The sequence below is a fragment of the Rutidosis leptorrhynchoides genome, chromosome 11, assembly GCF_046630445.1.
Source record: "Rutidosis leptorrhynchoides isolate AG116_Rl617_1_P2 chromosome 11, CSIRO_AGI_Rlap_v1, whole genome shotgun sequence".
NCBI lineage: Eukaryota > Viridiplantae > Streptophyta > Magnoliopsida > Asterales > Asteraceae > Rutidosis > Rutidosis leptorrhynchoides.
Genome location: NC_092343.1, coordinates 39313596 through 39326709, shown reverse-complemented (window position 1 = coordinate 39326709; position 13114 = coordinate 39313596). Strand labels below are relative to the sequence as shown.

Here is a 13114-nt window from a genome sequence, read left to right as displayed (position 1 = left end):
CTTGGAATGGATTAGAAAGCTTGGAAGTAGACTTGTAAACTTAAAAGTATTCTCAATTTTATGAAACTAGAACTTATAGAATTTATGAAGAACACTTAGAACTTGAACATAGAACTTGATAGAGATCAATTAGATGAAGAAAATTGAAGAATGAAAGTGTTTGTAGGTGTTTTTGGTCGTTGGTATATGGATTAGATATAAAGGATGTGTAAGTTTGTTTTCTTGTAAATAATTCATGAATGATTTATAATATTTTTTGTAATTTTGTGAGATATTTCATGCTAGTTGCCAAATGATAGTTCCCACATGTTTAGGTGACTCACAAGGTCTGCTAAGAACTGATCATTGAAGTGTATATACCAATAGTAAATATATCTAGAAGCTGTGTATTGTACGAGTACGAATACGGGTGCATACGAGTAGAATTGTTGATGAAAATGAATGAGGATGTAATTGTAAGCATTTTTGTTAAGTAGAAGTACTTTGATATGTGTCTTGAAGTCTTTCAAAAGTGTACTAATACATCTAAATACACTACATGTATATACATTTTAACTGAGTCGTTAAGTCATCGCTAGTCGTTACATGTAAGTGTTGTTTTGAAACCTTTAAGTTAACAATCTTGTTAAATGTAATTAATTCATTGTTATTATACTTAAATGAGATGCTAAATTGTTATGTTAACATGATAACATAGTGTATGAATATATCTTAACATCATGTATATATGTTAAAATACTATTACAACGATAATCGTTACATATATATATTGTTTCGAAATCCTTAAGTTAGTAGTCTCATCTTACTTGTATAGTTCATTGTTAATACACTCAATGATATAATTAATTATCATTTTATCATGTTAAATATAGTATATCAATATCTTAATACAATACATATGTATTTAGTAAGACGTTGTTATAACGATAATCGTTATGTATATCGTTTCGAGCTTCATAATTCAATATTCTCATTTTTTATGTATATCACACATTGTTAATATACTTAGTGGGATACTTACTTATCATGATCTCATGTTAACCATATATATGTCCATATATATATCATCATGTCGTTTTTACAAGTTTTAACGTTCGTGAATCGCCGGTCAACTTGGGTGGTCAATTGTCTACATGAAACTCATTTCAAATAATCAAGTCTTAACAAGTTTGATTGCTTAACATGTTGGAAACATTTAATCATGAAAACATAGTTTTCATTTAATATATAATCATGGAATAATCATGGAAAAGTTCGGGTCACTACAACATTTGCCACACCTCGGTATTCGGCTTCGGTACTTGAACGTGATATAGTAGGTTGACGTTTTGATGACCATGATATCAAGTTGTCTCCAAGATAAACGCAATAATCGGATGTTGATTGACGGGTATCCTGGCATCCTGCCCAATCTGCATCAGTATAGGAAATAAGAGATGTCGTGCTGGTTTTTGTCATATGCAGACTGTAGTCGAGGGTGCCTTTAATGTACCGAAGTATTCATTTTCAGGCAACCATGTGAGTATCATGAGGATTATGCATGTGTAAACAAATCTGTTGTACCGAATAGGAGATGTCGGGTCGGGTAAATGTTAAATATTGTAGAGCACCCGCTAAGATTCGATACAACGATGGATCGTTATAAACATTACCCGGATGACTACTTAATTTTGAGTTAGTATCTACAGGCGTATTTGTTGATTTGCATGAGGACATATCTGCACGTTCCAAGATTTCTAATGCATATTTAGTTTGTTGTAACAATAGACCTTGATGTGTCCGTTGTACTGATATTCCTAAAAAATCACTTAGTTCACCGAGATCCTTCATAGCAAACTCGTTGGAGAGACAATCTGTGATCGTGTAACGTAACTTAGTAAACGATGTGACCAAGATAATATCGTCAATGTATAGTAGTAGATAGGCAACATCTTTCCCTTTCTTGTAAACAAATAAAGAATGATCACATAAACTGTGAGAAAAACCAATGGTAAAAACATAAGTTGCAAATCATTGATACCACGCCCTTGGTGCTTGTTTGAGACCATAAAGAGATTTGTTTAATTGACATACATGATTCAGATAACGAGGGTCCCGGAATCCCATGGGTTGATGCATATATACGGTTTCATTGAGATTTCCATAGAGAAATGCATTTTTAACATCGAGTTGAGTATTTCCCAAGAGTGTGCAAGCGCTAAGGATAGAACAACCCGAATTGTCGCCGGTTTAAAGACCGGACTAAAAGTCTCCGTGCAATCAACTCCCACCTATTGTGACCTGCGATCACCAACCAAACGAGCTTTGTATCGCTCAAAAGTACCGTTAGAACGAAATTTATGTTTAAATATCCACATCGACCTTATAACATGCATATTAGGTTCACGGGGTATAAGATCCCATGTCTTATTATTAATAAGAGCGACAAATTCATCGGTCATGGCTGACTTCCAATTCGAGTCTTGAAGAGCTTCTGTTGGTGTTTTAGGTATAAGAGACAAGGATAGTGATGAAGAAGTGGTGGTAAGTAAGTTAAAGGGAGTTTTAGGTTTGAAAATATTAGACATACTGCGAGTGATAACAGTTCGTGTAGGAGCAATAGGTGAGGGAGGTATTGGAGATTGTTGAATTGTATCGTTCTGAGCATTATTATCAGAAGGTGATGAAATGAATTGGAGGGTGAGGAGTGAGCTGGTTGCGTGAGACTATGGGCTGAAGTAGGAGAGGAAGGAGTAGATTGGACTGGTGAAGTGGAGGAGGTGTGGGACGTGGACTGATGGGCTGGTGGATGCTCATGTGGTTGGACAGTAGGTATCGTAGGAGTAGAATGAGATGTGATTAATTTATCTGGAAAGAATTGTTGAGTGAGGAATTCATATTTGTCTGCTAAGGTGTCTTGTGAGGCGAAAGGGAATTGTGTTTCATCGAATACAACATGTTGAGAGATGATGATCTTTCTTGCATTAATGTCATAACACTTGTATCCTCTATGAGAAAGAAGATAGCCAAGGAAAATACATGGAGTTGATCTAGGTTGTAATTTGTTTATTGTTGTGGAGGGATGTAGTGGATAGCAAAGACAGCCGAAGGTTCGAAGGTGAGAGTATTCAGGACGTCGATTGTATAAAAGGTGTGTGGGTGAGTTGTAGTTTATGGTTTTGGATGGAAGTATGTTGAGTAGATAGGTGGCCATGGCAAGAGCATGATGCCAAAAATTAGGTGGTACAGATGAGTGAGCGAGGAGGGTGCGAACGATGTTGTTTATTGCACGTATTTTTCTTTCGGCTTTTCCATTTTGTGAAGAAGTGTAAGGACATGAGAACCTAAATGACATTCCATTTTGTTGACAGAAAGTATGAAACGAGGAGTTGTTGTATTCCGTACCATTATCGCATTGAAAAGTTTTTATGTTTTTATTAAATTGGGTGTTGATGTATTTGTTGAGTGTGATGAAGGTATCAAAAACTTGTCATTTTGTTTGCAAGGGAAAAATCCATAAGAAGTTAGTATGGTCATTAAGAAAGAGAATATGATATTTATGACCTAGTGAGCTAGTTACGGGTGAGGTCCATAAATCGCTATGCATAATATCAAAAGAAGATAAAGACGAAAAAGTTGAATTATGAAATGGTAAAGGAACATGTTTTCCAAACACACAAGATTGACATAAAGTAGAGGAACTTTTATTTGAGTCACTACACATCATGACTTTATTTCTAAGTAAACGCAAAATGTTGGCACCGGGATGACCTAAACGACGATGCCAAACATCTTCAGAAACAGCAGATAAATTGGTAGCAAGACTTTGAAGTTTGGTGAGAGATGTGGATGTGAGCGGATATAAGTCGCCTTGGCTATTACATCTCATGAGTGGTGTTCCCGTCCTGTAATCCTTCACAGTGAAACCAAACGGATCAAAAGTGATAGAAATATTATTATCTTTTGATAAGAGTCTTACAGATATTAAATTGGTAATAAGTTTTGGTGAATAAAGTATAGAGTTAAGGTATAGTGGTTTATGTAATGTGGGAAGTTTTGTATAGCCAAGACCATGAATTGGAAGTCTATTACCATTCCCAATAATTATTTGTTTAGGCACGTTCGTATTAACATAAGAAGAGACCATACCCCGATTACCTGTCATGTGTGAAGACGCTCCCGTGTCGAGGTACCAATTTTCTTCTGGTGGATTTAACGCCATGGCTTGAAAAGCACTATCAATTGTTGTTGGGGCAAAATTGGACGTAGCAGCAGTAGAGCCCACGTGATTGTTGTTCGGTCGTGGGCCTAGGAGTCTAGGAGAATTATTTGCTGGGCTGGGTGGAGGGTGAGTCTAACCTGATGTTGGATAGGGGCATGGTGGTGTATTAGCCCAAGTGTGTTGATAGTCCCAGTTTGGATCCCAAGTTGTTCTGGATCCGGGAGAATAAAAATACGGGTTCTGTGGATACCCTCGTCCTCTGCCCCGATAGTTTGACCTTCCACCACATCCACCAGATCGACCATCCCTGTTCCGATTAACCTGAAAATTGCCATTCCGAGTGTCACCATCATTTGTACGAGGTGAATTGCGAGAGCCAGTTGTGGTATTCAGTGCACTTTCGGATAGAATTTCGGGCGTAAGTTGCGGTTTTTACAGGTTTCTTCAAGAATCAGTTTCGACCTTGCTTCATAAAATTTGGGAAGTTTCTCTGATTGTGAGATGTAAGTACCAATTGTTTCATAACTATCACCTAATTCGGCCACCATTTGCAGAACCATTCGCTGATCTGTGACATCAAGTCCGACATTTTTCATTTGATTGGCCAACATCTTGACCTCTTGACAATAGCTTGAGACGTTTGTAAAATTAGCAAGTTTGAGGTTTGTGAATTTCTGTTCAAGAGCAACCGTACGAGAGCCTTGATTATCGTGGAAAATACTTTTAAGACGATCCCAAGTTTTCTTGGCCGTTGTGTCAGTTTCAAGAATCGTATTGAGCAAATCTTTGGAGATGGTTGCATAAATCCATTGTAAAACAATGGCATCTTGACAGCTCCAGAGTTCTGAGGTGATTTCAGGAGCTTTAGAAGAACCGGCAGAATCAGTAACTTCTGAGATTTAGTTATAAGAAAGATGGTCAATCAAATCATGAGCTCTGCAGTGAATTTTAAATAATTCAGCCCATGAGTTATATTGGCTTGTTTCGATTTCTAGTTTGATTGGGACAGAGTGGATGATGTGATTGATGGGTTGAGGAGTAGGGAGTTTTGATTGATTGGCCATGGGTGATTGAAGAAGCTTACGATGTAGATAAGAAGAGATGATGAAGAAAAGGATCAATATCAGTCTGATACCATGTAAGTAGATGAAATATTTGATGCCTTTATTGATTCTTAATGCACCTATTTATACAAATCAGTCAGTGGACTAGAAGACTCTTATCTAATAAACTATCAGCTATTTCAGGAGTCTATATTCACATGTGTATATCTCCTGTATCTAAACTATACATCTGATATTACATATTCTGTTACAATTACAATTGACTATTTGACTAATACATGGTCTAATAATATACAATAATATACGTGTGCTAATAGGTGAATATATTTGTCTGTTGTTAATTTGATAATTTGATGATAATAAACTGATCTTTGTATTGATTATTGGTAATTAGATACAAATTGAATTGGTTTTTTTTTACACAATAGTCAAGTGTGACTATATACACTATAACAGCTACTTCTATTTTGAGTTAGGATCCATTATATATTTTGGAACCACTCTTATATAAAAGGAAAGATGCTGTCCTATGACACTTGTTGTATCCGTTGAGTTTGGCTTGTACTGAAGTCTTGTGATCTTTCATTTGAGGAAATGATGAAGACTCTCTATCTTCTGATCCCAAAGTTAACTTACCATAAAAGGTAAGTTGACTATCTTGTTTTTGCATTCTAATACTCCCCCTCAAGTTGAATAGTGGGGTTTTCAATGTTCAACTTGTTTAGAACTTCGCTGAAGAGTCTTCTGTTGACTGATTTGGTAAGAATGTCGGCTAGCTGGTCTTCTGATCTTATAGACGGAAGAGAAATGATTTATCTATCTATCTTCTCCTTGATGAAATGTCGATCAATTTCAACGTGTTTCGTTCGCTCGTGTTGAACCAGATTTTCTGAAATGGAAATGGCTGCTTCATTGTCGCATAAGATTTGAATAACGTCTTTTGGAGGGAAACCTATTTCTGTCAAGAGTTTCCGAATCCATAATGCTTCCACCACTCCTTTTGCGATCCCTCTAAATTCTGACTCAGCACTTGATAAGGACACAACCTTTTGTTTTTTACTTTTCCACGCAACTAAGTTTCCTTCAACTATTGTGAAGAAACCTGACGTTGACAATCTATCTCCTTCTTCTCCAGCCCAACTTGCGTCTGTATAAATTTGTGCTTCAAGGTGCCTATTCTTTTTTAATACAACTCCATGACCTGGTGTCTTCTTTAGATATCGGATGATCCTCATTGCGGCTTCTAAATAATGAACCTGTGGTTGATGCATAAATTGGCTTACAACTCCGACTGCATGTGCTATATCTGGTCGAGTGTGAGCAAGATAGATGAGTTTTTCCACTATCCTTTGGTATTGCCCTTTATCGGTTAGTTCAGCATCATCTTCCATAAATAGCTTTTGATTTGGAATCATTGGAGTTTTAGCTGGTTTACAATCAATCATCCCTGTTTCTGCAGGAAGATCAAGAATATATTTCTTTTGACAGATAAATTTTCCCTATTGGGATCGTAATACTTCAATCCCCAAGAAGTATTTGAGTCTGCCCAAATCTTTAATTTCAAACTCTTTAAAAAGGTTTATTTTTAAGTTAGAAATCTCCTCTTTGTCATTTCCTGTTATTATCATATCATCAACATAAATGATTAAACATGTAATTAAATTTCTTTTTCCTTTAAAAAATAAAGTGTGGTTAGAGTTACTTTGTTTGAAATCACATTTTTCATAAATAATGTAAATCTCCCAAACCAAGCCCGTGGAGATTGTTTAGCCCATATAAAGATTTCTTAAGTCGACAAAATTCTCCATTTTTAAAGTTTTCAGAGAATCCTGGAGAAGCTTCCATATATACTTCTTTTTTTAGTTCGCCATGTAGAAAGACATTCTTCACATCAAATTGGTGAAGTGGCCATTATTCATTTGCAGCGACTGAGAAGAGTGCCCTGATGGTATCAATCTTTGCAACTGGTGAGAAAGTCTCAGAATAATCTATCCCATAGGTTTGTGTATACCCCTTAGCAACCAATCAAGCTTTGTATATTTCAATAGTCCTATCTGGTTTGTACTTTATGGTAAATACCCATTGACTTCCTACTGGTTTCTTTCCTTGAGGCATGATACATTTTTCCCATGTGTCATTAGCGTTTAACGCTTGCATTTCAACTTCCATTGCCGTTTTCCAATGTTTTGATTTTAAAGCTTGTTCAACTGAACTTGGAATACTTTCAGAGTAAACTATAGAATTAAACTGTTGTGCTTCTTTTGATAGATTTTCTTGTGCTATATTAGCCATCAGATATTTAGATCTTTGTGCTTCTTTTTCTGGTGAATATCGTTTAGGTAGGACACCTCTATTGACTCTTTAAAGTAGGACATATCGTTTGGTGGTTTCATCGGAATTTGTGAAATTTTGTTCCTCATGGGTTTGATGTTCATCGTTCGAGGAGGTTTCAGTAGTCTCATGGTTTGGTGGGATAGTTTCTGTGGGTTCATAATCTTGTGTTGGCTCGGGGTTTAGTGTTGGAGTTTGTATAGGTTTGGGGTTCTGTGTTGGCTCGGGCTGTTGTGTTTGAGGTGGTTCAGGGTTTTGTGGTTGAGGTATTTGAGGTGAAACACATGTCATCCAACTGAGAGTGTCATTCCTGTCATTCTCCCCCTCACTCGTGGGTTGGGTATCATTGTAAAAATATTCAGTTTCAACAAAATCACAGTTCATTGTGGTAAAAACATGACGTCTTTTGGGACTGTAACACCGATATCCTTTTTGGTTTATTCCATAGCCTACCATGACACATTTTTCCGCACACGGATCAAGTTTGGTACGCTCATGTTTAGGAATATGGACAAAGACCGAGCACCCAAATATGCGAGGTTCAATGCAAAATGAAGTCCGAAGAGTATGGAATTGAGAAAGTGTATCTTTAGGGGTTTTGTGCCCAAAACTTTGGTAGGTAAACGGTTGATGAGATAGGTAGCGGAAGCAAGGGCTTCGGGCCAAAAATTTTCGGAACTTTAGATTCAATCAATAATGCTCTTGTCATTTCTAACAGTAGTCGATTTTTTCGTTCGGCTACTCCATTATGTTTGGGAGTATGAGCGCAAGATGTTTGGTGAATAATCTCGTTTTCTTCGCAGAAATGTTTCGTTGAAGTATTGACAAACTCACCTCCATTATCGGATCTTAAAATTTGAATATTTTTGTTAAATTGAGTTTTTATCATTTTATAAAAGTGGAAAAAAATTTCAAACACCTCGGATTTGTGAGTTAAAAAATAAATCCAGGTCATACATAAATGGTCATCAATAAATATGAATAAATACAGGAAGTTCTTCCCCCTATGACCGGTGCAAGACCCCAAACATCCAAATGGATTAAAGCAAAAGGGACATCTTTTCTTGTATTACTAGGTTTAAAAGTACTTCGATGGCTTTTAGCCAAAATACAAGTTTCACAATTTAAGGTAACGTTTGATGGAAAAAGACTCAGAAATAAAGCATGTAGGTATCCGACAGATGGGTGACCCAACCTTCTATGCCATAACCAGGCTTCCCTCGTAGGTGTTCCGTGAGCAAGCATCACAGTACCTTGTTGGGTTACTTCGTTTACATAGTACAACCCGCCCCGTTCGGTGCCACGCCCAATAATTACCCCAGTTCGGATATCTTGAAGGATATAGAAAGTGGAGTGTAGTAAAACGGAACAATTTAATTCTTTTGTAACGTGACTAACGGATAAAAGTTTATGTGACAAGGTTAGAATATATAAACAATTAGATAGGTTCATGGTCGGAGTAATTTCAATTTTTTCACCCCCTTCAACTTGTACAACACCTCCATTGGCCGTTTGAATTTTACTAACCCGAGGTTTTGACTGAGTATAAAAATCAGATTTTTCAAAACTCATGGTGTGGGTAGCATCACAATCAAAAATCCATTCGTTATTTTTAACGTTATTTGAAATAGTATTGGCTTTTTCAATAAAACGTGAGTTATCAATTAAATATTTATTTTCAAACCTTTGGACCTTATAAAACGTTAAATATTTATTATCAGTTAAATTGTTGGGTTCTATCAAGACAATTTAATGTGGCCTTTTTAATAAAATCAGTTAAAATTTGGGCCTGATCTTCCCTTTTTTGTTTTGGCCCAATACATTGAGTCGGCCCAACACCCTTCCCTTTTAGAGTACTCGTGGCCCTTTTTGTTCCCAATGAAAAATGATCAGTTGCTTTATGCACATGGTGTTTCTTCCCACGGCAACTTTGTCCCACGCCTTTGTTATCCCAAGAATTTTTATCATCTCCACCCATTTTATCAGAAAATAAATTACGGTTTATGGAAAAGGATTTTGGTGAATTAGGGGTTTTTAACCCCTCTTCTTCTTCGATAGTTTGAAGGCAGGTGAATTGATTTTGGTCTCTCCTTTTTTTTCGATTGATGATGACTAGGGTTTTCCCTTTTCATATCAATCGGTTGTTGCAATCTTGAATTTGAGGGCCTTTTTCTTATCACCTTTACCCATATGGTATGTAATTTTTGTGAAAAATTAGGGTTTGAGGATTCTTTCCTCACCCATGAATCGTTTTTGTTCGAATTCAGTCTGAAATTAGGGTTTGGGCTTGAGGGTTTATCCCTCACCCATTCGCCCCTTTTATAGAAATCAGGTTTGCAATTAGAGTTACCTCTTGTGGTGGCCAGAAGGTTGCCGTTGCTGGTAGCCGGAATGTTGCTGCCGGTCACCGCTGCAACCGTCATCATCACCTTGCCACATTTTTTTTTTCTCCACCATTTGGGATAACCGATTAGCTCAAAGCACTGAATTATTGTGTGTTTACCCACCACAATATACACATCTTGGTTGTTCTAATAGTGGTTTATGAAGATGGTTTGCAGGGATGGTTTCTTTATTGGATTCGGCTTTGGCAATGAATTTGGATGGTTTACAGAGTACGCTCAGGTAACTCTGTTCAGTTTTGAATTTTGATCGATTCTGATTGTTAACCAAGCTACCGTCCATGATTGACATGGAGGCTTGATTAACTTCTGAGCTACCATCAAACTCAGACATGGCAGCTTGAAATAATTTTCTGGTAAATGATTGAGACATAAACGAGTATCTTGATTAATGGATCGATACCGTAAGCTCTGATACCATGTTAATTTGATAATTTGATGATAATAAACTGATCTTTGTATTGATTATTGGTAATTAGATACAAATTGAATTGGTTTTTTTTACACAATAGTCAAGTGTGACTATATACACTAAGAGCTATAACAGCTACTTCTATTTTGAGTTAGGATCCATTATATATTTTGGAACCACTCTTATATAAAAGGAAAGATGTTGTCCTATGACACTTGTTGTATCCGTTGAGTTTGGATTGTACTGAAGTCTTGTGATCTTCCATTTGAGGAAATGATGAAGACTCTCTATCTTCTGATCCTAAAGTCAACTTACCATAAAAGGTACGTTGACTATCTTATTTTTGCATTCTAACAACTGTTTATATAATTATTAACAATAATAATAATAAATATATAACCTCAAGTTTAATTCGGGCATACGATCGAATACAACTAACTTGAAACTCATATCTATAACGATCATAATCACGCATCCATTTAGAATTGTCCATTCCGATCATTATAGTCTCCTAAAAATATCAACCAACCAAACCAAACCAGGTTTTGATTAGATAAATCTATACATACAGATTTACATATAGATTAATCTTTAGATATAGATATAGATATAGATACCTCATGAGCCACCAAGGTTAGCAGACGAATAATTGTGATTGCGATTCTTAAAACATTGGCCGTCCGCTTCTAAATTCTAATTTATATCCCGCGAACAGGTTTAATTTAATTTACCCCCTTATGAATATCGAGGATTCAAAAAACAGCCTTTAAACTTGTTAAAATTCCATAATCACATTTTTTTTAACTATTAACTATATTCTATGATCTGTTACGAGATTTAAAACAACACAACGATCTCGTAAGGATGATATGTAAGGTTGTATTTGTCAATTGTAGGGAAGATCAATAAGTAACGAAAATAAAAACAAAACACAAAATGGGGTAAAAAGATGTTTATTTCTTTTCTCTCTTTTAACTACATGCAAAATAGAATTGAGTAATTAAAAGGCTCTTCCCATTCTCTTTAGTATATGTACTCTTTGATAACAATAATACTAAAGGCTCCCATCTTTTATCTTTTGGTGATAAAAGGCTATCAATCTATCTCTCTCAAATTTTAATTTTAAGTATACTAGAACTTAAAATATGAGGCTCTGTTCCTTTTCTCTCAAATACTCTATTTATAACAATTTAAGTAATTGAGGCAACTATCATGCACGTCCATGAAACGTGTATGTGATCATGGGGTGTAACGACCCGTCAAAATCGCTATTGACGCGGCACGTTAATCATTAATTCTACAGTGAGGTTTTGACCTATATATGATACGTTTTGATAAAATATTGCATTCATTAAAATAAGTGACTTTCTAAACATAGAAAGTTATAAACATGTGGGCGAGTGCTTAGGTATAAGCAAAACCCCAAAATACATAAGTCTTTAATTTACAGGTTGACATCACAGTCCAATTATTTATTACACAACGCAGTTTTATTTTGAATGCAATAAACTTTGTACAAAGCATGAGAGACTCCATGCAGGCAACAAGCACATCACAGTGGAAGCAGTCTAAGGACCTGAGAATAAAACATGCTAAAAGTCAACACGAATGTTGGTGAGTTATAGATTTAATTGCTCAAGTCATAAATATATATAAAGATAGACCACAAGATTTCATCAAAAGTTTATCAATAGATTCTACGTAACAGAGCACCCTGGTAACTAAACTTTAACGTTATAATGATAATTACCCCATTCATTTTAATACACGCAAACCAACGTGTCATAAACTCAAATAACATACGTCCATTAAAAGGCTAGCGCTCTAGCTCGGACGGGGATGTCAAGCCCTATGGATCCATATACAATTATTCGCGCCCACCAGTCCATATCCTATGTACTGGCAGCTACTAGTTACCAAAGCTAAGGGATTTTCGGTTTAACTCAGTGTAGAATTTAGTATGTACTTGTGTCTTATTGCGTTTAAAATAAATTGCATGTATTCTCAGCCCAAAAATATTTAAAGTATTTAAAAAGGGAGACTATAAACTCACGGTTCAATATTGAGGTTCAATATTGTAGGCAAATTGCGTAGACGTAATGATGGTAGACGACTGTATGGTTGGCCTTGGATTTAAGAACAATACCCCGAACAATATCCAATATTTCCTTAGTTTAAAACGGTTTGAAACCCGAATTAAAACACCCGCGTAATATTCCTTATTATTATTAAACTTAAACTAAAATTAAAATTATAATCATAATTATAAATATAAGTTACAGAATAAAGAAAAGAGAAATGGTGTATGAAACTCGTCGAGCAAGCTGGCTTTTTATAGGCACATTTCTTGAATTTGGTCCCCATGCGATCGCATGGGTTTTCAGTGCTTTTACCATGCGATCGCATGGCTAAGCTGGACAGCTCATTTCTGCTTTATTTTCTAGTTCGCCGACATCAAATAGTGTTTACTGTAGCAATAGTCTGTACTGTAGCAAATAGTGTTTACTGTAGCAAAGTCGTTTTCACTGTAGCTACTGTAGCAAAGTCGTTTTCACTGTAGCAAATAGTGTTTTACTGTAGCAAAGTCGTTTTTACTGTAGCAAATAGTGTTTTACTTGCACATCTTTTATATATATATATATATATATATATATATATATATATATATATATATATATATATATATGTATATATATATGTATAT

At 35.8% G+C, this 13114-nt stretch overlaps 1 protein-coding gene across 1 annotated transcript; it reads right to left on the bottom strand.

Moving 5' to 3' along the window:
• Nucleotides 1-4590: 4590 nt before the first annotated feature.
• LOC139874475 (uncharacterized) lies at nucleotides 4591-5935 on the bottom strand. The gene is made up of 2 exons (XM_071861903.1): nucleotides 5902-5935; nucleotides 4591-5093 (listed from the first exon to the last, which is right to left on the bottom strand). The coding sequence occupies exons 1-2, from the start codon at nucleotides 5933-5935 to the stop codon at nucleotides 4591-4593; spliced, it is 537 nt and encodes a 178-aa protein (XP_071718004.1).
• Nucleotides 5936-13114: the final 7179 nt, after the last annotated feature.